Source organism: Perca fluviatilis, chromosome 2 (genome assembly GCF_010015445.1).
Source record: "Perca fluviatilis chromosome 2, GENO_Pfluv_1.0, whole genome shotgun sequence".
NCBI lineage: Eukaryota > Metazoa > Chordata > Actinopteri > Perciformes > Percidae > Perca > Perca fluviatilis.
In genome coordinates, this window is record NC_053113.1 from 39430002 (window position 1) to 39455014 (window position 25013).

Genomic DNA, 25013 nt, shown 5'->3' on the forward strand with positions numbered 1-25013 from the left:
GAGACTTCAGATACAGTATTAGGGGACCACTAAGGTCTATATAAAAGAGACTTCAGATACAGTATTAGGGGACCACTAAGGCCTATATAAAAGACTTCAGATACAGTATTAGGGGACCAGTAAGGCCTATATAAAAGACTTCAGATACAGTATTAGGGGACCACTAAGGTCTATATAAAAGAGACTTCAGATACAGTATTAGGGGACCACTAAGGCCTATATAAAAACATCCAAAGAGCACCATGTCATAGGACCTTTTAAATAGATGCAGTTTTCTCATGCTTACGTGATGGTTGCAAAGCAAATATGAATTTAGAGTAAAACTAGAAGGGCACACGAGAGCACAGCCAAGGCAAGCCAAGGCAAATCTCACAATGCTAATGAAAGTGAAAAATGAGTTGTGTGTCCGCCGTGTGATTCGGATCCACACCAAAATGTAGTGGGTTCTTTCTTGCCCCATGCTACACCTTTCCACCAAGTTTCATGAAATTTGGGCCAGTAGTTTTTTCTTAATCCTGCTGAAAAACAAACCAAACTGAAAAACATAATGTCTTTGGCAGAGGTAATGGGAAAGTGTTCCACTCTCTCAAGCATGTCAGGAGCAAGATATGGCCCTGTGTTACTTCATAGACTGTCATATTGCAAGCCCTGCTTTCTCTCCGTCTCTCTTTCACTCTGTCTCTCTTTCCACTCGTCCTTTTTTATTTATTTAATGAGATACAAATTAAATGCAAGCAAGCTATATATAAAAGCAAAAGTTATTCACATTGCCATAGTTAAAGTGATGGTTCGGAGTAATTCACCCTAGGGTCCTTTGCACCATGACCTCGAGCAAACACCCAGAAGCTTTTCACCTGGTTCTCTAACTTTGGACTGAGTAAGCGTTAGCTACTGAATAGCTTAGCCGCGGCTGGACTACCGTTTGTATCTCTTAAATGACCCATTAATAATGCCCGAAATGATACTAAAGGACTATACCAGTATATATAGGTTATAAGCACACATAAAGCGGATTGGAAAGTTTGTAAGTTACTCCAGAAGTTTATGTAAATAACACTTGCGGCTCGCGGCTTCTGCTCTCTGTTGTTGTTGTTGCGCTTAAGACGAGTGCTTAGGGACGTCTACAAATTACAAAACACAGAGATGCAACAAAATATTTTTTAATTTAACTATTTTTTAAAGTAAGTGCTGTAATATAACTAGCAGGAGACAAGTAATAATTGAGGTAAGTTTGGAGACATTACCTTATTTAATCATTAAATTAATACATATTTTTGTTGTATCTCTTTTCGGTGTAGTAATTTATAGACGGCCCTAAGCACTCGTCTAACTGCAGGTAGCAGCAGCAGCAGCAACAGAGAGCAGAAGAGAGCAGGCAAGTGTTCATAACCTTCTGGTGTACTTACAAACTTTCCAATCCATCGTTTTATGAGTGCATAACCTATATATACTAGTGTAGACCTTTGGTATCATTTCGGGCATTATTAGTGGGGTCATTTAAGAGATACAAACGTGGGTCCATTAGCACCGCGCTAAGCTACTCAGCGGCTAACGCTACTCTACGCTAACTCGCCCAATGTTAAACCCAGGTGAAAAAAGCTTCTGGGGGGGTGTTTGGCTCGAGGTCATGGTGCAAAGGACCCTAGGGTAAATTACTCAGAACCATCACTTTAAGTGCAGTACTGCCAGAGAGTTCTCTCTTGCTGTTTCTCATGCTCTCTTTTTAGAGTACATTCCTGTTCACCCTTGTGTCCAATCATCATGGTGCATCTAATTCATGCGGATTCAGGAAGCGCCTTGGCTGTGTTGCAAATTATCCGAAACAGTGCAACAGTTTTCAAAACATTTTGTATACAGTTTTATTTTATTTTTTATTTTTAATTTTTTTTGTGGTCAATAAAGATGCGTAGGTAGTTGGAGTATGTTGGAGACGAGATGGGAGAGATAGCAGATGTCCTCTCATTAAAGCAGTATCTAATTAAAAAAGGAGGAATGCAGCTGACATATACACACAGTGACTTTAGTGTGTTTTTGCTAACACAACATCATACTCATTTGCGTCTGTTGCCGATCTCTCCAGCTGGACTTATCCGTACACTTTCTGTACATGTCTAAAATAAGTTGTGTAAATTGTGCACCCCCATGTCAACAGTTTGGGATGTAGAATGTAGTGTGAGCAGTAGAGCATTTCGGAAAACTCAAAAGTCTGGTAGTCAGTGGCCGGGTTGGCTCAGTGTGTAGAGCAGGTGCGTACATATTTAGAGGTTATGCCTCGACGCAGTGGTCCTGGGTTTGACTCAGGACCAGTGATCAGACGATTTCCACTCTCTCTCCCCTTTCTCACCTGTCCTATCCATTAAAAGCGGAAAAGCCCAAAAAATGTATCTTTAAAAAAAAAAAAAAGTCTGGTAGTCTCCATTTCCATTAAAGATTTGCTCACATTAAAGGAATATTTCACCACTGGAAAGCTGAATATATCTTTAAATTGGGTCAAATTGGTGCCTTCTAGGCCGAGAAAAGCCAGAAAATGTGTTTTGGTCTTATATGGATGAAAAACACCAAATCCCAGAATGCACCTGCTTCGTTGCTTTGAGTCCACTCCCAAGCCACGCCTACCGCTTGACAGACCGACAGAGGCATTCAACTCAACTCAAGCGTGTTTTATTGTCATTTCAACCATATACACGAAACGTTTCATCGTGACTCAAGTGGTGTTACACATTTAACATATATAAAAACGACATTATATAAAAACGACATACGAAACAGGCTACATTTAGTACACACACTTTATAGGCTCCGTAAAGTTCAGCTAACGCATACTAGCATTAGCGCTTGGTGGGCTGTAAACACCGAGCATAAACACAGCCGTGAATTAGTGTGTAATGTAGAATGGTCGGCATTTAACAGTCACAAACTCCACCAGCAGTTAGCAGTTAAATGGATACAAATCACCACATTTCTGCGCCACTCGGTGTTAACACAGCCCACCTCTTTTACCCGGCGACAGAGCATCTCTAGCTCGGAGGGCTAGCAGGCCTGGTAGCTGGACAGTCCGGTACACTATTCAGGCAGGTTTCCACAACAACAAAAACACGGCAGTCTCTGAACTCACGTTGGGAGTGTCGTTGAAGTTGGATGTAGTCCAGTTTGTGGTCTAAATGAGCGGACACTTGCAAGCAGGATCTGTAAAGTTCAGCTAACGCATACTAGCATTGGTGCAGCTAAACACAGAGTATAAACACAGCCGTGAATTAGCGTGGAATGTCGAATGGTCGGCATTTAACAGTCACAAGCTCCATCAGCAGTTAGCAGTAGCTAGTTGGATTTTATTTCTACACCAGTCCACCTCCACGGGCCGGCGAGAGCAGCCTGGTAGCTGGATAGTCCCGGTTCCGGTACACTGTTGTTCAGGCATGTTTCCACAACAACAAAAACACCTTCCACCTAGCCGATGAGGATGTCCCCTAGCCGGCTAGCGGCATTGAGCGACACCGCTGGTCTCCGTGCAGGCGAAGCTCACGTAGTGTGCCGAGTATTGCGTCTGTAATAACGTTTCCTCCATATTCTCCGATCTGTACCGATGTATCCCGGTGGTAACACGTCCGGTAGTTTGAATGCAGATAATTGTTGTAAATGTTTTCTGCTGAAAACCGAAAGCCTGTTTAGCGAAGATTCAAGATGGCTGACAGTCGTTTTATTCGGAATACCTCGCCAGACTTCGGCAGTCCAACCCTCTGTGGGCGTGTTGAAAACATACGGAAGTAGATCCTACTACTGGCTGTAGTCCTTTGCCTCTTGCCCAAAAATCTTCCAATGACGCAAAAATCGTCATTTTACGTCATCGGAAGATTTTTTCCAGGCCCCAAATGCAGAAATCTCTCGTCTCAGGGGGACATGAGGGAGGGAGGCACGGTCATTCAGAAATACTATCGGGTTTCTACTGATACAAAGCTGAATGCTAAATCGGTGAAGTATCCCTTTAAGGACTGAACAAAAAGTCAAACATAAACAAGAAGGAAGTTAATAATGGCAACTTGGCTCATTGGTCCTTTCTCTTTCTCCCTCTCTGTTTCTCTCTGTGGGAACTCTAGATGATTATTGCCTTTTAAATGGAAAAATAATCATTCTTTTCTCTCTCCCAGTCAGTATGCAGCTCTGTGGTGTGCTTAACTGATCGTTGAGGCAGAGTGGGCAGATAGGGCATTTGAAGTGTGGTCATTAGCATGGTTCAGCATTGATATGAAGACCATTCATCAAACTAAATAGAACCACAGAAGCAATAAGCTGACTTCTTACTCATTTGATACCCCCCCTCCCCTTCATCGTTCCACACCCCTGTTTTTTTAGATGGCTTGACCTTTTATTTTGGAGTAAAAAAAAAGAAAGGCCATAGGTAGGCTTCCAGCTCTACTTTTTGTAATAGTCAGGTTCATTATATTCAGATTTTAACCTTTGTGGGATTTTGGGGGGGATTTGCTAAACTATACATTTTTGGAAAGGTTCTTGTATAAGGAGTCAGAAATCAATCAATGTTTGCATTTGCCCAGATGTCTATATGGCGGCCCTATTGAAGTTAAAAAAATGGCCGCCGTAAAATTTAAAATTGTAATATCTCGACTTCTGAATAAACTGGAATGTTGATTTTTACTGCTAAACCCACACTGTAAGGGGCAAGGAATCCAATGGTACTAGTTACACTTCACCATATTAACCCTTCGATGCATGACTAGGTAAAAAATGACCCGTGTGGTTGTTTTCTGGCAATATCTTTATAATGAAAAGTTATCATTTCATATACCAGCTGTTCTTCAAAAAATAAAGATTTTTTATATCACTCATTAAAACATTTAATATTTATTGTGGGAATGAATACAAAGACACATGCACATTGAAAACCTACTAGAATGGGTGCTGAGAGTGATCCAAAAAACAAAGTAGTTCCTTCTGAAAGATTTTATTTGCAGTGATGTTTCGAGCCAATGGCTCTTCCTCAGACTTGCTAGGTCAGAAGTGTCATCCCTTAAAGGTCCCATGACATGGTGCTCTTTGGATGTTTTTATATATGCCTTACTGGTCCCCTAATACTGTATCTGAAGTCTCTTTTATATAGACCTTAGTGGTCCCCTAATACTGTATCTGAAGTCTCTTTTATATAGACCTTAGTGGTCCCCTAATACTGTATCTGAAGTCTCTTTTATATAGACCTTAGTGGTCCCCTAATACTGTATCTGAAGTCTCTTTTATATAGACCTTAGTGGTCCCCTAATACTGTATCTGAAGTCTCTTTCCCGAAATTCAGCCTTGGTGCAGAATTACAGTCACTAGAGCCAGTCCCACAATGAGCTTTCCTTAGGATGTGCCATTTCTGTGTCTGTAGCTATTGAGGAGAAGAGAGGGGGGGCAAGGTGGAGGGGGGTCTTGGCCTTGACCAACTGCCACTTTGCTCGTTTGAAAGCCATGATGTCTCTCTCTCATGGGTGGGCCAAATTCTCTGGGCGGGCAAAGCAGAGAAAGGGGAGGTAACCTTGCTCCTATGACCTCATAAGGAGAAGGTTCCAGATCGGCCCATCTGAGCTTTCATTTTCTCAAAGGCAGAGCAGGATACCCAGGGCTCGGTTTACACCTATCTATCTACAGGGCTGTCAGCTGTTCTCTCGGCAAATGAGTCTCCCTACAGTGGGAGCGGAGCGACCGAACGGCCAGCTGCTGCTAACGTTAGCTAATGTTAGCTTTCTAATTTCACCCACCCAACATACCTTCATCATACACTGTTAGCGAAAATTTGCCAAACAAAATTGTCGATGTGCTTTCCTACGATGTGAAAAGAGTGTGTGAATTCAACATTAAGTTGTTACATTTAACTATTTTAGAGGCTGTGGACGTAGTTTTCTTCATTAATGTGTTTACTGTGTTAATGGACTGAGGATGGGAGGAGGATTCGGCAGAATCTTAACCAGTGGATTTGGTATTCGGCTGAACCCCAAAAATCTGGATTCGGTGGATCCCTACTGGTTCCAGAAGTGAGGGATGAGATGTTAGCTGGTGATCTTCCCCAGACAAAACAAATCACTGATGCATATGAAATTGTTATGACCAGCAATTAGTTTGGCTGAAGTGGCTATATTTGCGTATTGATTATATTGGCAGCCTGATATAATGGTCTGTTAAACTACTGTACAAACTATTAAGTTTCAACACTTTAAACTACTACTGCTACTATAAGATCATTGTTTGCCACTTCGTTACACAAAATACAGCATCAGCAAATGACTTTATTAATTAATTATAATTAATTATTTTTCAATGGCCTTCTCCAAAAAGAGTGTGAGTTTAAAGACAACAATTAAATTGATGTGTAAAACATCTGTGAAAATCTAAAGTTATTCATGCTAGTGCTTTTGTGAATAAATAATTGTTAGGCCTACATAACTTCTCTTTTATGTCTTTTGCTTTTCAACAGTTCAAACCCATTCATCTGCCTTTGCCTCATTGTTGCTGAAAACTAGTTTGTTTAGAGTGGCTGTGAAGTGCGAGTTGTTGTTGGAAAATCCAAGTATTCTATATGCCTATTGTGTTTTGTGTTAAACTCCCTCTGGTGCTGCTAAGCACTTGGCTGCAGACCGGTCAACTCATTGTTTCCTCCTCTTTACTTCTGTATAACACATTTTTGCATCATACTTTATCTTTTTGACTGGATTAGGTTTTAAAAGTCAGCGGCAGGCTGTTCTGACTCCGGAGCTGAACCTTGTTATTGTGCCTCGTACACTCAAGTTTTGGAGGGGAAAGTTTGGCTTCCAAGTATTTACCATAGACTGTATATAAAGATGGACAACGTGTCTCCACTTCCTCCCACTGTACAAAAGTGAAGCCAAAATATCCAGGATATGGGCGCTGCCATTTTGTAATTTTGGAGCCAGAGTGCACAGTACTGATTGGTCGATGGAGCAGCAGTATCGAGGTCCCGCCCATACACCCGCCCAACCAACTGCGAGTCAATCACAGCTGTCATTCGTGCCGTTAACTAATAAAAACCAAACCTATCAGAAAAATGAACGTTTGAACAAACATCAGCGTGATAACGACTACAGAAACTATCTTTGAGAAGAAAAAAAAAGTATTTGATGTGTTCTTTTTTTTTTTTTTTTCTTTTTTAGAGTGGCCCATGTCCCATCCGCTAACATGGGAGGGGTGGGATTTATGACCTATACTGCAGCCAGCCACTAGGGGGCGATCCAGATGTTTTGGCTTTACTTATACAGTCTATGCATCAACCCCTGGTAATGACATCACTGCGTTTACTGGAATAAGCCACCAAGAAGTGTCGTCCTAGTCCAAGTCCGAGTCACCAAAGAAGAGTCTGCGTCGAGTCAACCATTACCTGAGTTCGAGCCCGACTCGAGTCCCGAGTCCAGAGAACAGCGACTTGAATCCAGGACTCCATCACTGCCACCATGTTATATTGTCCTTTTGGTAACATCCATGTTTGTTTGGTCTTCTGCTGGTCAATGCCGTGTTGTTTGTTGGCAAAACTGAACATAGTATGTTGGAGCTTCATGCTAGCACACAAATGCACCACACAGAGACAGCTAGTGTTCCAAGCACCTCATGAACACTCACCTCTTGCCTTTCAGTTTGAGTGCAAAACTGTTCTAGTAGGCACACCTTAGCTGAGTGTATCTGGGCTTTTATTAAGCCAGTGCATTCTCTGACTGTGATGATCGTGACTGTTCAGTAGAGCTCCCAGTTCAGTGTGATCTTAGTGATTTTGAAAAAGGGGGGAAGGGCATGTTGCACATCATATAATACTCATTGAAAAATAACAGGGTGGACATATCTCCTGTCAGCATATGCTACTGTCCACATCCGGCAGACTAGATGAATGTGTTTTTAAATCTGGACCACTTCTGATTTGATATACATATCGGGGAGGACACCCCTCCTCTCCACATCTGCCCTCAAGAGACTCCTTCGCTGCAGTGCTCGCACTCCAACCCCAGCCTTTGTAAATAGGACATCAGCTCTATTTATTTTCACCCAATTTAGTGGCCACTGTAGGCTTCCCTTGGAAAACGTCTCAAGTCCAATCTTTGCTGCCTGTCACCATGGCGACGGCGAGCCTTCAACCCTAGCTTAATCAGAAGCATTGAAAGTGGAGGGATTCTAGATGGCTCAGATGTAGCTCTCTTTAATTATCTGCCCCATAGCAATGACGCGCACAAATGAATTCTTTCTAAGTGGGAAAAAAACATACTTGATTGTGGCTCATAACCCTATCACGTAAAGAAGGGCAGGAGCCAACGAGGCCAAAATTAAAGCACACACCCTAATTGCTTTCACATAAACAATTTTTGGATTTTGCTGCACACTGAAATAAATGACTGCTTGGTTGAATGTACTATTCCCAGCACATTAAAGAATCTCAGTAATGGTTTGGGCTCTTTGATTTCCTCAACAAGCTCTGCTGGGTAATCTGTGACATCACTGGATCTCATTCTTTCCTGGCCAGGTGTAAGTGACTGTAAGCTTGGGAGCTGTTCAGTCAGGTCTCTAACCACCATCCCGAAGTACAATTTAAACCGCCCTGTATAAATGTTGCCTGTCCAAATTATAAATGACTTTCTTTCTTCAATAAAATTATTTCCATAATTCAAATTGCGTGGCATAAATAAAACGGCATGGGAATTATTTAATTTTGAATAAGCTCACATTTGATACAAAAACTGTACATGTTCATTGATTTCTTCATATGACATGCATTCTTTTTCTAAATTAACAGATTTTTTTAAACTAATGTCTGTAATTTTTTTTTTTTTTTAAAGATTTGTAAATACTGTTGGGATGAACCGAATCCAGATTTTTGGGGTTCGGCCGAATACCGAATCCACCGATAAAGATTCTGCTGAATCTGAAACCGAATACTGAATCCTCCTCCCATTCCTCAGTCCACTAACACAGTAAACACATTCATGAAGTAAACAACGTCCATAGCAGTGTATGAACACTGTCTGGTTAACACCAGTTTTTAGCAGTGACTGTCCTTCCTTTGCCGTACCTGAAGTTGCTGCATTTTGGCTGCTGTCTGTAGATTCCTTTGTGCACAACTCGTATTCTTTGGGATGTTTCGTACCAAATGTTGTAACAGCGGCCATGTTATGTATTGTTTATGGTCCTCGCCACCACGAGACAAAGCGGCATTGCAAATTGAACATGTAGCTGGACTTGAATGGCCTTCTTTTGACTCAAAGTACTGCCAAACAACACTTTTTCTGCTCACAAGTTCCATTTCCACTTTCTCACAGCCTATTGCATTGAACGCTCCACCTACGTAAACACCTTCCCGTAATCAACGGCTGCGTCATTACATCGACCAGCGCGACCACGTGTGGGAAAGTCATTGAGAGAAGAGAGAGACCTAACCGAAAGATTCTCCATGTCTTTGTCTCTTCCGCAGTACGTTTGGCTGACACCAGAATGCGTAAAATCCCACCACCGCTTGGTGACGCCATTGTAAGGGCCTGACAGCCGCTACACATTCACTGCTTTCAGACGCCACTGTTGCAGTTCAGAGTGCTTGCTCGCTCTTAAAATGTGTTGGAGTCTCTTGGAGTTAAGTCAGAGATTAATGTTATGCTTAGGGATGTTAGTCATTAACCCTTTAACCGTTAAAGGTGCTGTAGGTAGGATTGCGAAGATCCAGGACTTAGCCAAATATTTTTAACATCGACAACTTCTCAGTCCCTCCCCCCTTTTCTGCTAAAGCCCAAAACGGTCTCCTAAGCCCCTCCCCCCACGAGGGAAAATGAATGCGTGTGCCTGAGCAGTGATTGACACACAGTTAGACCCCCGGCCCTGATTGGTGCATCTGAACAGGGAGTTTTTTTTTCCTTCATGTAGTTCTACTGGAACATAGGGTCAGTTTCAGCAAATATGACAGAAAGTTAGTTTTATAAGGCTTACCTACTGCACCTTTAACTGACTATAAGAATTTTGACCGAATGATACTATCAGTTAAACAATATTATTAAAACAAAAATAAAAAAGTAATTGAACAATTAAAGTTAAATGTTTTAACTGCTACGTGTACTTAACTTGCAAAGTTTCCACTAGCAAGTTGCATTTTAAGTTTTTTGTTTTTCTTTCTGCATGGCCGGGTTAGCTCAGTTGGTAGAGCGGGCGCACATATATAGACTCAGCGGCCACGGGTTCGATTCCAACCTGTGGCTCTTTGCTGCATGTCATTCCCCCTCTCTCTCCCGTTTCATGTCTTCAGCTGTCCAGAGGAAATAAAGGCCTAAAATGCCCCAAAAAATAATCTTTAAGTTTAATTTCTGCTAAGTCTGTGGCTCTCTGCTGGACGTGCCGCTATATTGATTGACTGGCAAGTTAAATCGGCCGTCATACACACAGAGTTATGGTTAGGGCTGAACAGGCAGGGCGAGGAACAACCCTAAAAAAATGCAAAGGTTTTCACTGAGTCGCTAAATGATGAAGTTACACCATTGGTGGGAGTGAGCGTGATGTCATTAGTGTTTGGGTTTCCCCATTGGCCGTTGCTCTATCAAAATGAAGCGGTGCGGCACTCCACTAGTGCCGATCAATCAGCTGATTGTCTTCTTTAATATGCGGTGGTTGTTTCGCCACCACCGCCACCGTTTTAATGCACAGTCTTAGCAGCATGGGCAGACTACATGCAGATGAACATTTAGTTATATTAAAATATAAATAAATTCTAATCCTGTTCTGAGTTTATTCTTTTTTTTAAAGCAATTATTTAATAATAAAAAAAGGAAACAATAATAGTACACACACACACACACACACACAAAAATAAATAAATAAATGTCTCAAAAATGGCTACACCATGTCATATGATATGCTTCTTCAGTAGACAACAAACAAATGCTGGGACCACTTGAGTTAAATATTTCATAGCCGGGAATTCAAGTTATAGCCTCCACTAGGGCTGGGCAATATGGCTGAAAACTGTATCACGATATAAGTGTTTCATATCGGTCGATATCGATAATTATTGATATTTTTTATGACCTATTTAAAATAAGGACCAGTAGAAAAATATATTAAATTTAAACATTTTTATTTTAAACTTAACCTTCCTCTGATTATAATCCCCTCAGTTATAAAAGCAGAAATGTCAACACAACCATGGAAAACACTCAAATAATTAAAATGTAAACATAGGTCTTAAATCACAATGAACACTTAACAATTATCTCTTAACGTTAAGGTGCAAAATTAAAGAATAAGTAAGAAATGCTTAATAAAGTGTAATAAAATAGTGCAAAGTGTTAAATATAAGAAACCTGAAACCTGAAAAGAACTATTTTCTGCAGGTTTAGCGCTTGGTTGGTGCCCTGGCTTCTGGACAGCGCTCAGCATGTCTGCCTCCGTTATTTCTTTGTAGCGTTTAGTAAGGCGCTGATGCAGAGTACCTCTAAGTGGTGCTCTGCTGCTTGTGCGGTGTAACAGCTGCAGATGTTGTTGGACGTTGCTGGCGAATACGGCTGTGCTCCAAAGTGTGAGAGCGGCTAAGGTGGTAAAACAAGTTTGTGGTATTACCAGTGTTGGTGGGGACGACGGTCTGACGACATTGGTCTGTCTACGGTCAGACTTATAAAATCCCCAAAAACTGCCATACTGACTTTTCCTGTTTTATCAAAAATGTCCTCGCTCGCTGCAGCATTCACTTTCCACTTATCACTCCACGCCGCCGGTTCTGTTATTGAAGAACACGAGACAGCGATGTGGCGCAACCAAACTTGATACTGTTACATGATTGGCTGCTAGAGTGTCACTCCCTAAGTTGCTAGGTTACCAGAGAGTGAGTGCCTTTGTTCATGCAACCAAACTTGCTTCACAACCTCTGGTTTCTTGGTTTCTTCTGATGAAGAAAAACAAGTTATCGAACGTTTTATCGACCGCATTTTCTATTGATATTGATTATGTGTCTATCGCGAGACCTATCGTTATCGTTTTATCGCCCAGCCCTAGCCTCCACTGACTACAACTTGGCCACAATAAGGCATGTTGACCTTACACGGTCAAGCCCTATACTAGGTTTTAACCTAGTCTAGTCTTTTAGGCTACCTTCCGTCCAATAATTGTCCCAAAAAGTATTTTGGATTGTCCCTGATCATTTCTTTTCCATCCCCAAGAAAGCAGGACACCTTTAAATTAGAGCCCTGAGTTGAGTGAACCTCAGGCCAATGTGACAGGGTGACTATAAGGCGACTGAAAGGCATTGTGGCTAATCTAATTTCCCCTCTGGTTTCTGAATGGTAAGTCCTCCTCTCTAAGTCCCTGTGCTATTACAGTGAAGGGAGGCAGCTGTCACTCACTACTCGCATTACCGCCCTGACAGGTCTGCCAGCTTGAGCTGCATAGATACCAGCTAGAGCCTAATTGAAGTGGTATCACTCTCATGCCTTACATTGTAGTGTTGTTGGGCAGCTGTGGCTCAGGTGGTAGAGCTGTCGTCAACCAATCGGAAGGTCAGTGGTTCTATCCCTGGCCATATCTGATGATCAGGTAGCTCCTTGTACAGCTGCCTCGGCCATGGTGTATGATGTGTATGAATGGTGAATGGTGAATGGTGCCTGTAATATGTAAAAACACTTTGAGTAGTCGTTGAGACTAGAAAAGCGCTTTGTTTTGTTTCTATAACCTTCCTCTCTGGTTTGCAAATCCTCGACCTGGAGTGCCACCAAGCTTCTGAGCGTCTTAATAATCCGGAGCAGATATTCCTAATTGAAATTATATGATTAGACATAGCTGTGAGAGGCAGGTTCCCTCCTTCCCTCTCATGGGAACAGAGAAATGGGTTGGCTTTACCTCCATCTGATTTGAACCGGCACATGGGTATTTGCATCATACAGCATGGATTGTTGGCTGCTTAATTTGCTTCCCTCCATTACACTGTGCCTCCACATGGCTAAGATTTTCTGGACGTGTGTGTGTGTGTGTGTGTGTGTGTGTGTGTGTGTGTGTGTGTGTGCGTGTGTGCGCGTGCGTGCGTGCGCGCAATTCAGTGCAGTTAAGTGCAATTCAGTGCAGTTAAGTGCAATTCAGTGCATTCACACTATATAGAACTTTCCCACCTCTTTGATGTTAAATTATGGTGCATTCAAAGACATGTCGGAAGATTTGTGCAAAGATAAATACTTAAGCTGACACTTGACATGCTGAGTGACAGGTTGTCTTTTACTAGGACTGCAACCCAGACCTTGTAGCACCTGAAAGACTTCAGTCAGCCCATCTTTTTTAAATTTCCAGCCTTTAGTGAGAGACAGACGCAGAAAAGAGCATGCTGTACGTGGGATGATTAGTTGGCTATGACATCCCATATGCTGAGCTCCTTGCTACATACAAAGAAAATACACACTTAACACCCACAGTAGGTCCCATATGGATGAATGAACTCTGAGGGTGTCACTATCACTGCATCAATTAACAGTTCTCCTATGCAGGAAGAAAATACTTGTAGACGGTGGCCATTTAGCTTCATGTAATGAAAGTTTTTCAAAAGCAACAACATTTATTTGGGAAAAGAACTGAAAAACTTCATTATTTACTCATTCATCAAGTTTGAAATCATCGGGTCCGATTGCAACTGTGAACAACAGAGGCACAACACAGATCGTATGACAGATTTATGGCAACACAGTGACCACAGAAAAGGCCTGTAATATTAGAGCTGGGAATCACCAGATGCTTAATTCACCATATAATGATATTACGATTTTAAAAATATTGCAATATTCTGCAATATATATATATATAGTAATTTATTACCTTTTTTCAACTTCAAATTATGTCCCCAAAGGAAGACTTTGTCAACATATGTTTTAACCAAAAAAAAAATAATTTTAAAAGCAATTGATTTTATTATTCTAGTTCCAAAAAAATGTATTCTCATGTGCAACTTATTTAATAAATGATCAATATTTGGCATTCGCGTATCGATACAGTATTGCCACGGAAAATATTGTGATGCTATGCTGTATCGATTTCCCCCCCCCACACTTATGATATACTGTATATTAAGAATTCTGTGGGATATCATATAAAAACTGATTCATATGATGCCATTTTAGTTAGTAGGCTTTAGTTGCAGTTTTTAGTTTTCCAAAATGTAAATGTCCAACGACAGTCTGATATGTATGACCTTGTTCTCAGTCTTGACTTGTGGGTAATCTGTGGTTTTCAAATGCCTAAAAAAGTTTTTTTTTCCTTATTTTGATAATAGTTTAGGCCTTTAATTAAGTCATATATTCAATTCCCATTGGAATTCATACTTATATTTCAACACAGGCAGTAAAATAATAATTAGCAACACTTTACAGGATAAATCAATACAGTTGACCAGATGTAAATGTGTTATGTTGTGATATTGCTTGTTTCTTTGAATGTTCTTCTGACTCATTTGCATCTGAATTTATGACCCTTGTGTCTTTCCCAAAGCCACTTCTGCTTTATTGTGCAGATTACTGATAGGGCTATCGTCTGTGAGTCAGAGTGAGAAAGGATTTAGCAAAGGAGCTCAGTCTCACCAGAACACTGAACTGCAGTTGGATTTAACTTTGGTAAACAGACCAAGGCTAGCAGTGTTCTATCATCGGAAACCATCAGGCGTAGAAGTCAGAGATAGCGGCAAAATAAATGAGTGTACAGCCCCTTTCTCTCACTGCCAGTGTTTCCTGCTGTTCAAGTATTTTAGATAAGTTCTGGAGAGCCAGCAGGGAGTCTGAAAGAAAATTGAACATTTAATTCTGACCGTAGAGTTTTGGAGAAATGAAAATTCACCCTGCATGTTTTATCTGTCCCTCCCGTTGCTTCCATTGTTACCTTTTTAACATGAGAATTTAGCAGCGACTGCTTCTCCATGGTATTCATCAGGCACTCGTATAATGTAAAGCGTAACACCTTTTAATTGCATTAAGCATTGTTTGGTTAAGAAGCTCCTCGGGAAATTTCAAATACATAGAATGTTGTTGCAGACACATTTTTTGATTTTGTGTTCTACACTTAAGTTACTAAGTACTAACATGTTTAAAAGGGTTGCAAATTCAGTAAATTCACCTAGTCATTCAAACTCTATTAAAGGACTTTGGGTGCAATTTGCAGCCATCATATCTTCAAGTCCTCTATGCTTTAAGCAAGCAGGGCACCTTTTCTCAGATTGGATGGGTACAGTCAGAGGAACGGCAGTATTCAGGTGTCCACTCATTTTTAGGCAGTTTCACCTCCAGACTAGAGTTTAGATTCTCTGCCCGAGCCCGAATTTGCCGATATATTTCCGCTGCTATCCTCGGTCTGTGCCGGGCCGGGCCCTTGATCAAGCATTTTTTTTTAATCAGTAGTTTATTAGCCAAATTTGGTGGGGAGACAGCTATGCCTCTCCAGCTTCTCCCGTAGCTCTGGGTGGGCTACATGTCCTGCACCAGGGCTCTAGAGTGCGAGCAATTTGGTCGCAAATGCGACCAAAATTTGTAAGGGTGCGACTAAGATTTTTCCTAGGTCGCACCGGTGCACCTAACGTCCTCGCATCCGCTGCCTCTCCACGAACGAAGCGATGCCGTTTATATGGATATGGTTTAATGTTGCGTTACATGACCCATTCCTTCTGGAAAGCCGTGCCTGTGTTTGGATCTCTCCTCGGAGCAGCCCCCATTCACTCACACACGGCTTCCCTGCAACATGGAGAGACACAGCGCCACCGGTCCAAACTGCTGACATTTGTCTACAGTTTTAATGGTTATTAACACAGCTGTATATTGTTAAGTATGAGAGGGAAACCTGTATTGGTACCAGTGTTTCCGCTGCTAACTCTCCGTTATTGCGGCCGCCACGGCGAAAAACACATTAGAAGTTATTAAATGGAACTAGGGTAACTTCAGTTCGTTGAGTAATAGCGTGTAAGACGGAGCCTGCTGTACCTGGGCGAGAGATGTGACCCATGGCCACATTATCATAGTTCATAAAAATGCAGCGCAGTGACGATACAGACATTTCATAGCCTACACAAGACGTGTGTAACGCCGCTGACCCGCATTCGACCCGTGCTGGACCCATTCATAATGAGTCAGCCGTCACTCTGTGAGTACGCTTCAGTCCATCGTACTCCCCCTCTCTCCCTATATGAGCTACTGGGCTATCCGGGTCTGTTATTGAAAACAAGTGAAGGAGCTTTCTCAGAGATATATTATATATGATATATATATTTTTAAATATATCCCAGGCTATTTATTTAAGATAATTTACATGTGTTGCAGCTGTATATTTTCAAATTGGGAAGGAAACCCTGTCTTTGCATTTTATTTTAATCACATCTGTTTTAATAAAAGAGCTTGTGAAAAGTGGCTTTGACTTAAAACTGAACATTTAGCCTACTTTGTAAAAAATATAAATTAGAGATAGAGAGAGATATATTGTGTATCGCCATTCAGCTGAAAAATACATTGATATGATTTTTAGTCCTGGACTAGTGGAAGATCTGATAAGAATCAGTGTGGAGAGTCCCAGCTTGGAGGATTTTGATGCTAGTGAGTGTGGCAAGCTGGTTTAGCCAAGGCCAAAGGGGAAGAAGGCCAAATTACAGGTGTTGGCCATCTGAGGGGCATTTGACAGCAAGGGGGGACCCACTATAAGACTTTGAGTACAGTATAATTGTGCTTCAAAAAAAAAAAAATATATACCAACTCCTTATTCTTGTTTAAAATAATTGACATAATATATATATGAATGTATATGGAGTGTGATAAAAAGGTGACCTTGAAATTGTGGCATTAATGGCTAAATTTTGTGCTGGTGCACCTAAATAAAAAAAGTTAGGCTGGAGCCCTGAGCACTGACTTAAGTGTGAGGTAAACTGCGCTAAATCGTGTCTTCCCCATCTGTAGCACTGTCTTCGATAATTGCGCAACCAGGCCAGAGATATCTCCCGAGTCCTTCAGCAGCAGATATGGTCAGTACAGTATTAATTAGGTGATCGAGACAAGAAAGTCTCCTAATGTTGTTCCAGGGCTTTGATTATGTTGCTGCCTTGATCTCTTACCCACACTATTCAACTGAGGGAGCTATGGTAGAGGTTTTTTTTATTTATTTATTTTTTACGTTTCTTCATTTGGATCCATTTGCGATCCATTCCATTCTGAATAAACAAACCGCGCAGTTTACATGCTTCGTCCTTGTTGCATTATTCATTAAGATAATTCTAAACAGATTTCTGTAGTTCAAACAACTCAGAATTGTAGTTGAGAACGTCAGGTTTAAATCAGGCTCGGTCTCATAATTACAGTTAATGTGTCGGGCGGGGCCGGGCTCGGACACAGCGTGCACGGGCTCGGGTAGGGTCGGGCTTGATTTTTTTTGGGCCGATCTAAGCTTTACTCCAGACCTCAGCCGGTTCCTGCAGCATTGCCGTTGCTGTGTGCTGAAAGGTGAATCCTCACCACATTCTGAGGTCATCTGTAGGTTTTTATTTAAAAGACCTCCGTGCTTTTAGCTTTGTTTAGGTTCTCTTTAGTTCTACTGGTTATGCTGCAACCATCATCATCTTCTTCGTTGGGACACTATTAGCCAGGTGATGAGCCGTACAGTAGCTGTTTGCTGCCACTTGTTTTGCTACGTGACGTTCAGTCCAACGTTCCATTTCTTTCTCACCAGACAGCAGAATCATTTTTTCCTGTGCTGTCTGGTTTACGGCCATTTAGTAAACTCCAGGCTGGCTGCCATAGGCCTTTAAAACCTCAGGAACCTAAGGCCATTTTTACAATTACTTTTCCGTCTGGTTTTATTTTCTAAAAAAGCTTGTAAAACATCAACCCTGTTGTCCACAGTCAATCAATGTACATCATTTTTTTCAGGAAAAACTGGGCTGTTAGCATATTTGTGCTGTAGTGAGGTCAATTGAATGTAAAAAAAAAAAGGTTGTATGACCTTAAAAACAAATAAATAAATAAAACGGAAAATTAATCTCACAGATATTTATTGATATCACACACAGAACAATAAAAGCTAAGCCAATCTCCTGTCTAAATCAGTTCCCATATGTCTTGGGTGTCAAACTGTGAAGAAATAAACATTATAACTTATAAAGTTGACAAAATATATACATTTTTTCAAAAAAAGTCCAGACGCTTTTGCCAATAATCAAAATAATAATGTCATATTTATTGATATCACACCACACAGCAATGCTACACAAGCATTTGTGTTGTCTAAAACAGTTCTCTTATATATTTGGAGTCATCCAGTGTAAAAATAAACATAATGAACGTTATAACTCATATAAATGACAAACTATTTACATTTCTTCAAAAAAGGCCCAAAAGTATCCCAAATACCTAAACAGTGACGCCATTCTTCCCTGAAATAGACCGGAATTATCTCTCCTTTTCACTTTACTCTTTGTTCTCGCTCGGAACAGCCTGGAGTGATCCATCTTTTCCACTCTCTATATTCTTTGTGTGACGGACCAGCCTTCCCATTGGTTGACAACGTAAACACTGTCTTGCAAAGCATCATGGGAGATTTATACTAGACGGAGCACAGACCTAGCAGAAAAAATTACTGAAAACGAGATAAATTATGGACATTGGGTGGATAAATCTTGGATGTAAGCATTTGGATGTATTGCTGAACAACTCCGAAAAGAGTTCCAGGCTGGATAGAAAACCTTCTGTAAAGGCTACGAAGACAAGAAAGATACCCCCGTGATGCCTAGCTCGTTAGCTTTTCGCTGGAAAAAGGGTAAGAAGATCGATAAAACTTTCATAAAGTTATCTAAATATTAATCGGAGGTGCCGTGTGGCATCGTGGACGATGCCAGCCTACTGTGAGGGTTAATTTAGGAGTGGAATCTCTCTAGCTATTCTACCAAGAAGGCCTAATTAATGGAGTGTTACAGAGATTGTTGTCTTTCTGACAGGTTCTCCATCTCTGCAGAGGAACTCTGAAGCTTAGTTAGAGTGGCCATTTGCTCCAAATGAAGCTCCAACAAACAGTCCTTGTCAATCCAGAGTATTTTTTTATATCCTTCCCCAATCCCCAGATTAGTGCCATCAATTCTGTTGACTGTTCCTTGGATCTGTTATAGTTTTAGTTTTGTCAGTCTGTCAACTGTGGGGACTTACATAGACAGGTGTATTTGCGCTTTTATTAAAAAGACAGTAGAATCACAGACAGGAAATGAGGCAGAGAGAGAGCGGTATGACATGCACAGATGTCCCCAGTATATGTGGTTTGTGTCATAACCACTCACTCGCCACCACAAACCCCCCAAATATTTTTTTTAAAACGCGTTGTTTTCGCAAGTGTGCAAAGGTGCTGACACACCAACCCGATTATCGGCCGCCGGACAGTCTGGCGAGATCAGCGACTCGAGTCTGTTCCGTGTGTTCCGTGCCATCGGCAGTCCAAGGAGCCGGCGGCCTTCATTTGGGCCGATTTGACATGTTGAATCGCAAGGCGGGCAGTCGGACTCAAAGGCCAATCTGATTGGTGGAGCGCTAACCCGGAAATGACGAGCAGGATAAGCCTGACTAACGCCTCTCAAAATCTGACGGAAATCTTTTAAACTGACCTTTGTCGATCTGAAATGAAGACAGATTCAGCAGCTTCACGGCCTATTTCTCTCTTAAAATGTTTTCAGAAACAAATTTCGGTGAATTATCTTTGTAAAATATGAGATCGTATTCCGAACGAGCCGCCATTATACCCGGTTGTAACATCCGGGAGAAGCCAGACCCCCGTGACGCGTTCGTCCAATCAGCTGCCGCTTTAAATCTTTTGGGCGACAATACAGATTAGCGCCGCCTGCTGTTATGGAGATGTATTACGTTTTGCACATGGGCAGAACATACCAGAGGCAGTCAGTCCGACTGGCTTTTCTGCCGAAGGTCGGCCGTCAGGTTGGTGTGTCAGAGCCATAATGCAACCACTGAAGCAGCTATATGAGCAGAATGAATTGAACCGGTATTGGGATGTGTTGGTGGAGCATAATGACTTTTAGCAACTCTGTTTTCACTGTTGTAATATGCAAACAGACTGCAACAGTTTGCCCCTGTACAAAGAATTAGGTCATTTACTTCTCAACATTAATTATGGGGTTTACATCACTGAACTATTCAAACTCTGAAATGATTTAATTTTCCTATGTCTCAGAGAAGCTCTGCTCTCCACATATGAAGTGCGTAATCAGTGATTTCATGTCTCTATTTACCTCTTGTAGCATAATGGGTGAAAATGATTCTGCAAATCTGAATCTGCAATTACACCACTTCTCAGGATTGTGGCGGGCCTGTGAATAGTGTGATTATTGCAATAGCATTGAAGAATGATAAGGTTTAGTCTAGACCTCGTGGCTCTTTTCCCCCGTTGCGTGCAACGATGGGTGATACGCGTCATGATGGCTGCAACAGAAGAGCCTTTTGTCTGACAATAATAAACGGACAACCTTTGACAGCCTCTGGATCTATAAAAAGTCTCTTCTTAAAAAAAAAATAAAGCACCACCATTTTCTCAGATCTGGATGTCTTTGTCCTGACTTTTTCTCTTCACTTCAGTGCTGTACTTAAGGGAGTTGAACTTATTCATCTTTAAAAGCGAGGCATTTGCACCTTGACTGAAATTCATAAAGGATCATAAAGCAGAAGGGTGCTTGACAAATGCTGTATAGACTCTGTTATTAGGTTTTTCATATGGTTAGTATAATACCAATTATGTTTGATTTAGCTGCTTGTGAATCTGGTTTGTCTTATAGGAGTATCCCCAGGTACAGCCACACCACACACATTATTTGACAGTATGTTTTGTGCCCCACATTCACTTCAGCAGTTGTAGCTAAATGTGCTATAATGTCCGATTTGTGTGTGTAGATATTCCTTTATATAACAGAACAGATCGTTTGGGCATTATCAGAGTTCTAGTGCCAAACTGCTAAATGTAATATTCGTTGCCCAATTAGACTTGGCCACCAGATGCAACATGTTTTACCCGACAGAAGGATGAAGCAACAGAATGTTGCTTTATTGTGTTTGGCTTTCTGCAGCAGGACATGCATGGTGGCATTAGGCAGGTGGCCGGAGGAGTTGTCTGCATACTGATAAGAAACTTTCCACCAGTCTGTTAGTTTGCCATAACTATTAGCGACTATATTTAGATGACAGACGTTGTGCAGCTTGCTCTGCTTTATAGAAGCTGTCTGCAGATTTTGGCCAGTGAGCTGACTCAGACTGCATACACCCAGCCCATGAGTTTTCAAGCTGTGAAATTCCAGTTATTGTCAGTGCCTCACTGATCTCTGTGCTTATTGATGAAGATGTCTGAATGCCAGCTTTGGAGATGGTTCTAAAAATATGTAGGCAATTGCTTTGTCATTTTTCCAGAATAAACTGCCACTGTAAGTCCCTGAAATCTATCACTTACTGCTAGGATCTACACAGCTGCAACAACAGTTGAAGGTAGAGGCTAAAATAAATGTAGCACAATTGTGCTGGACAAGATTTAATTCTATAAATTAGTTTTAAGTTCATAATATCCCATAAAACTTTCTCTAAGTTTTCACCTGCACGTTATACCTGAGAGAGCATAAAACCTAGCTTACTGTATGTACTGTACTTTGTTTTTATCTGCACAACAACTGCACTCTGAGGAAAGACTGTCTCTCCAATCTTTAAATCCAGGCCGTCCAGTGACACACATCATTGCAATGTAATTGCCCCAAGATCTGAGGATGATTGAAGTTAGGCTCGAAGCCTCCATGGACTACAGTAGTCTCTTTCCTCTACTTTAGGCTGCTTTTGATTTCACTTGGCCATTACCTGTCAATCACAGTAATGTGCAGTCGGTATCTAGACCCATTTTCCACCTGCTTGCTTTGATGCCCACCAGCAAGTTGTTGTCAGTGCTCTCCGTATATACCATGCACTTCTTTAGAGGGCTAATTTCATGGTTGTTGAACTTGAAAAACTGCATTATCGATTGCTGTTTTCTTAATAGTGATTATCGTTTGCTACTCAAAATGGGGCAGCAGAGCTATAGGGACTTCCCCTCCTCTTTTAATTGAATGCCCGGCTGTTTTATTTTCATGGGTGTTTAAATTACTCGTCAAAACCTTTTAGAAGACCGGAGATCTCCACTGTCTTCCAGTCCTGGCCAGCCCTTTAACATCAGAGTAGTGACCCGGAAAATATGTGACAGGGTCCTCTTGGCTAATTTCCCCTCAAAGAAAAAACCTGATGAAGTACAGGGTTGAAAGCAGTGCTCAGTGTGAACGTTTAGTTTAATCTAAATGTGGCTCCATGCAGGAGCATTACATCAACAGAATATGATTTAAACAGCACGTGAAAGGCATAGAAATCCAATCTATCTGTCCCATCTTGTTCTGCAGTTGGTGGGTGGTGAGTTTGATCTGGAGACAAACTTCATCATCCAGGATGCAGAAAGCATCGGCTGCATGGTGGAGCTGTTGGGGCACTGTGACGTCACCTGCCAGGCCGAAATCTGGAGCATGTTCACCGCCATCCTTCGGAAGAGTGTTCGAAACCTGCAAACGAGCACTGAGGTGGGCCTCATCCAGCAGGTGCTGCTCAAAATGAGCTCGGTGGACGACATGATTGCAGGTATGAGAATTGCTCAGCAGCAGTAGCAGTACATGTATGTTCATTTTTAGATTTATGTTTTCATGTTAATGTCCAGCAAGTACTGTATACATGGGTTATGCCTTTTTAGCTTTCAGTCAGGATACAAACCATCTGTCTGTATCTTTTAAAGTGCTCATATTATGCTTTTTGGCTTTTTGCCCTTTCTTTAATTGTGTTATATATATTTTTTGTGCACGTAATAGGTTAACAAAGTGAAAACGCCCAAAGTCTACCCTAAAGGGACTTACCATCTCCAACAGAAAACACTGTTCACAAACTGCTCCAAACAGCTCTATTGTAGTCCAGCCTTTACTTCAGAGACAAATGTGGTCACTTTGGAACACACGTTATAATGCTCGCCTAGCTGCTAGCGTGGCACGCCCTCATACTCTGCTTCTGACTGGCTAGTAGTCCTTACCTAGCTACAGTCAGGGCACGCCCTCATACTCTGCTTCTGACTGGCTAGTAGTCCTTACCTAGGTACTGTCAGGACACGCCCTCATACTCTGCTTCTGGCTGGCTAGTAGTCCATACCTAGGTACTGTCAGGGCACGCCCTCATACTCTGCTTCTGACTGGCTAGTAGTCCTTACCTAGGTACTGTCAGGGCACGCCCTCATACTCTCCTTCTGGCTGGCTAGTAGTCCTTACCTAGGTACTGTCAGGGCACGCCTTCATACTCTGCTTCTGACTGGCTAGTAGTCCTTACCTAGGTACTGTCAGGGCACGCCCTCATACTCTGCTTCTGACTGGCTAGTAGTCCTTACCTAGCTACTGTCAGGGCACACCCTCATACTGTAGCTAAAACAGAGACCTGAACACAGGGTGAAAAGAGGAGCTGCAGCTATGTGCAGTACAACAAAAAATTGTGTTTTCTGAAAATGTATAACCATGTAAACCTATTCTGATATAACCTCTAAATACAATGATGAACCTGAAAATGAGCAGAATATGAGCATTTTAATGGATCTGCATTTTGAGTTACAATAGTCTGGCAAAGTTGTTATATAGAATTTGGATGAAAAAAGTCCATATTCAATCTGCAAGCCTCGCTCTTCAGGACCTTAGGACAGCCACGCACCAAAGGTCTACTATAACATGATTAAAGAAAACATACTTTTGAAACTTTAAACTTTCAGAACTGTTTAATTTTCCTCCTAGTATTGTCTGTGTTGTCTCGATGCATGCAAAAGCAAAAACAGCGAACGAAGGCAGCAGTGAAATGTAATACTTGTTTTCGACATATTGAAAATATGGAACTAATGAAGTGTGGAGTCTTTGGAGCATGCTTTTTTAATTTGGTTTATTGTCAAACTATTTAATCATTGTCATAATTGAATCAATTTAAATGATTCTTTAAGACGCCAATTCATGCAAAAAAGTCCCAATGACAAATCAGAGTAAATTTTGATTATAATTGAATTTACAACAGTTGTACTTTACTTCATGATTCATAGTAGGTAACTTTAAGGTTTTACAGAAATGTTACAGTTTTACATATTGGATCCAGAATATTTTACTGTAGATATACTAAACCTTCATGATGTTCTGTTGACAAATGTTAGACACATTGCCATGAAATTTAGTTATGACTATTTATTTAGGGATTAGGAATTATCTAGACGTTAATTGCCGTTTAGCGGCCACTGTGTAGTTAGGCCTACATCCTGAACTTTTGTCTATGAACACATTGCAGTCTGTAGGGACTACTATTTTTCAGTTTTACCTCCTGGAATAAGCCCCTATAAATCTGTAATCGGGTCACTGTGGGATTGTCTGTGGAAGCCATTGTCCCTTTGATATTTTTACACTGTGCAAACTGCACCCATACCTCGTGCAACTTATAAATGATGTTTCAGCTGATGAAATGAAATAATAAATGTGTTGTCCCAGCGGCGTCACTGGGCCTCTAAGTTAAAGTGATGGTTCGGAGTAATTTCACCCTAAGGTCCTTTGCACCATGACCTCGAGCCAAACACCCCCCCAGAAGCTTTTTTCACCTGGGTCTAACATTGGGAGAGTTAGCGTAGAGTAGCGTTATCAGCTGTATAGCTTAGCGCAGGGGCTAATGGATCCGAAGTGTCTCTTAACATTACCCCACTAATAATGCCCGAAATGATACCAAACGTCTACAGTAGTACAAATAGGTTATGCCCTCATAAAACGATGGATTGTAAAGTTTGTAAGTACACCAGAAGTGTATGTAAATAACACTTGCCTGCTGGCTTCTGCTCTCTGCTGCTGCTGCTGTTACTACCGGGCAGTAAGAGTGCTTAGGGCCGTCTACAAATTACAACACCGAAAAGAGATGCAACAAAAATATTTATTAATTTAATGATTAAATAAGGTA

General features: G+C 41.4%; 1 protein-coding gene across 1 annotated transcript in view; it reads left to right on the forward strand.

Moving 5' to 3' along the window:
* LOC120551813 (neurobeachin-like) overlaps positions 1-25013 on the forward strand; it is a 120038-nt gene that overhangs the window by 58119 nt on the left and 36906 nt on the right. Inside the window, exon 3 of the mRNA XM_039789413.1 lies at positions 22412-22643. Within this exon, the coding sequence (XP_039645347.1) occupies positions 22412-22643 (232 nt within the window). The remainder of the gene's footprint in view (positions 1-22411; positions 22644-25013) is intronic.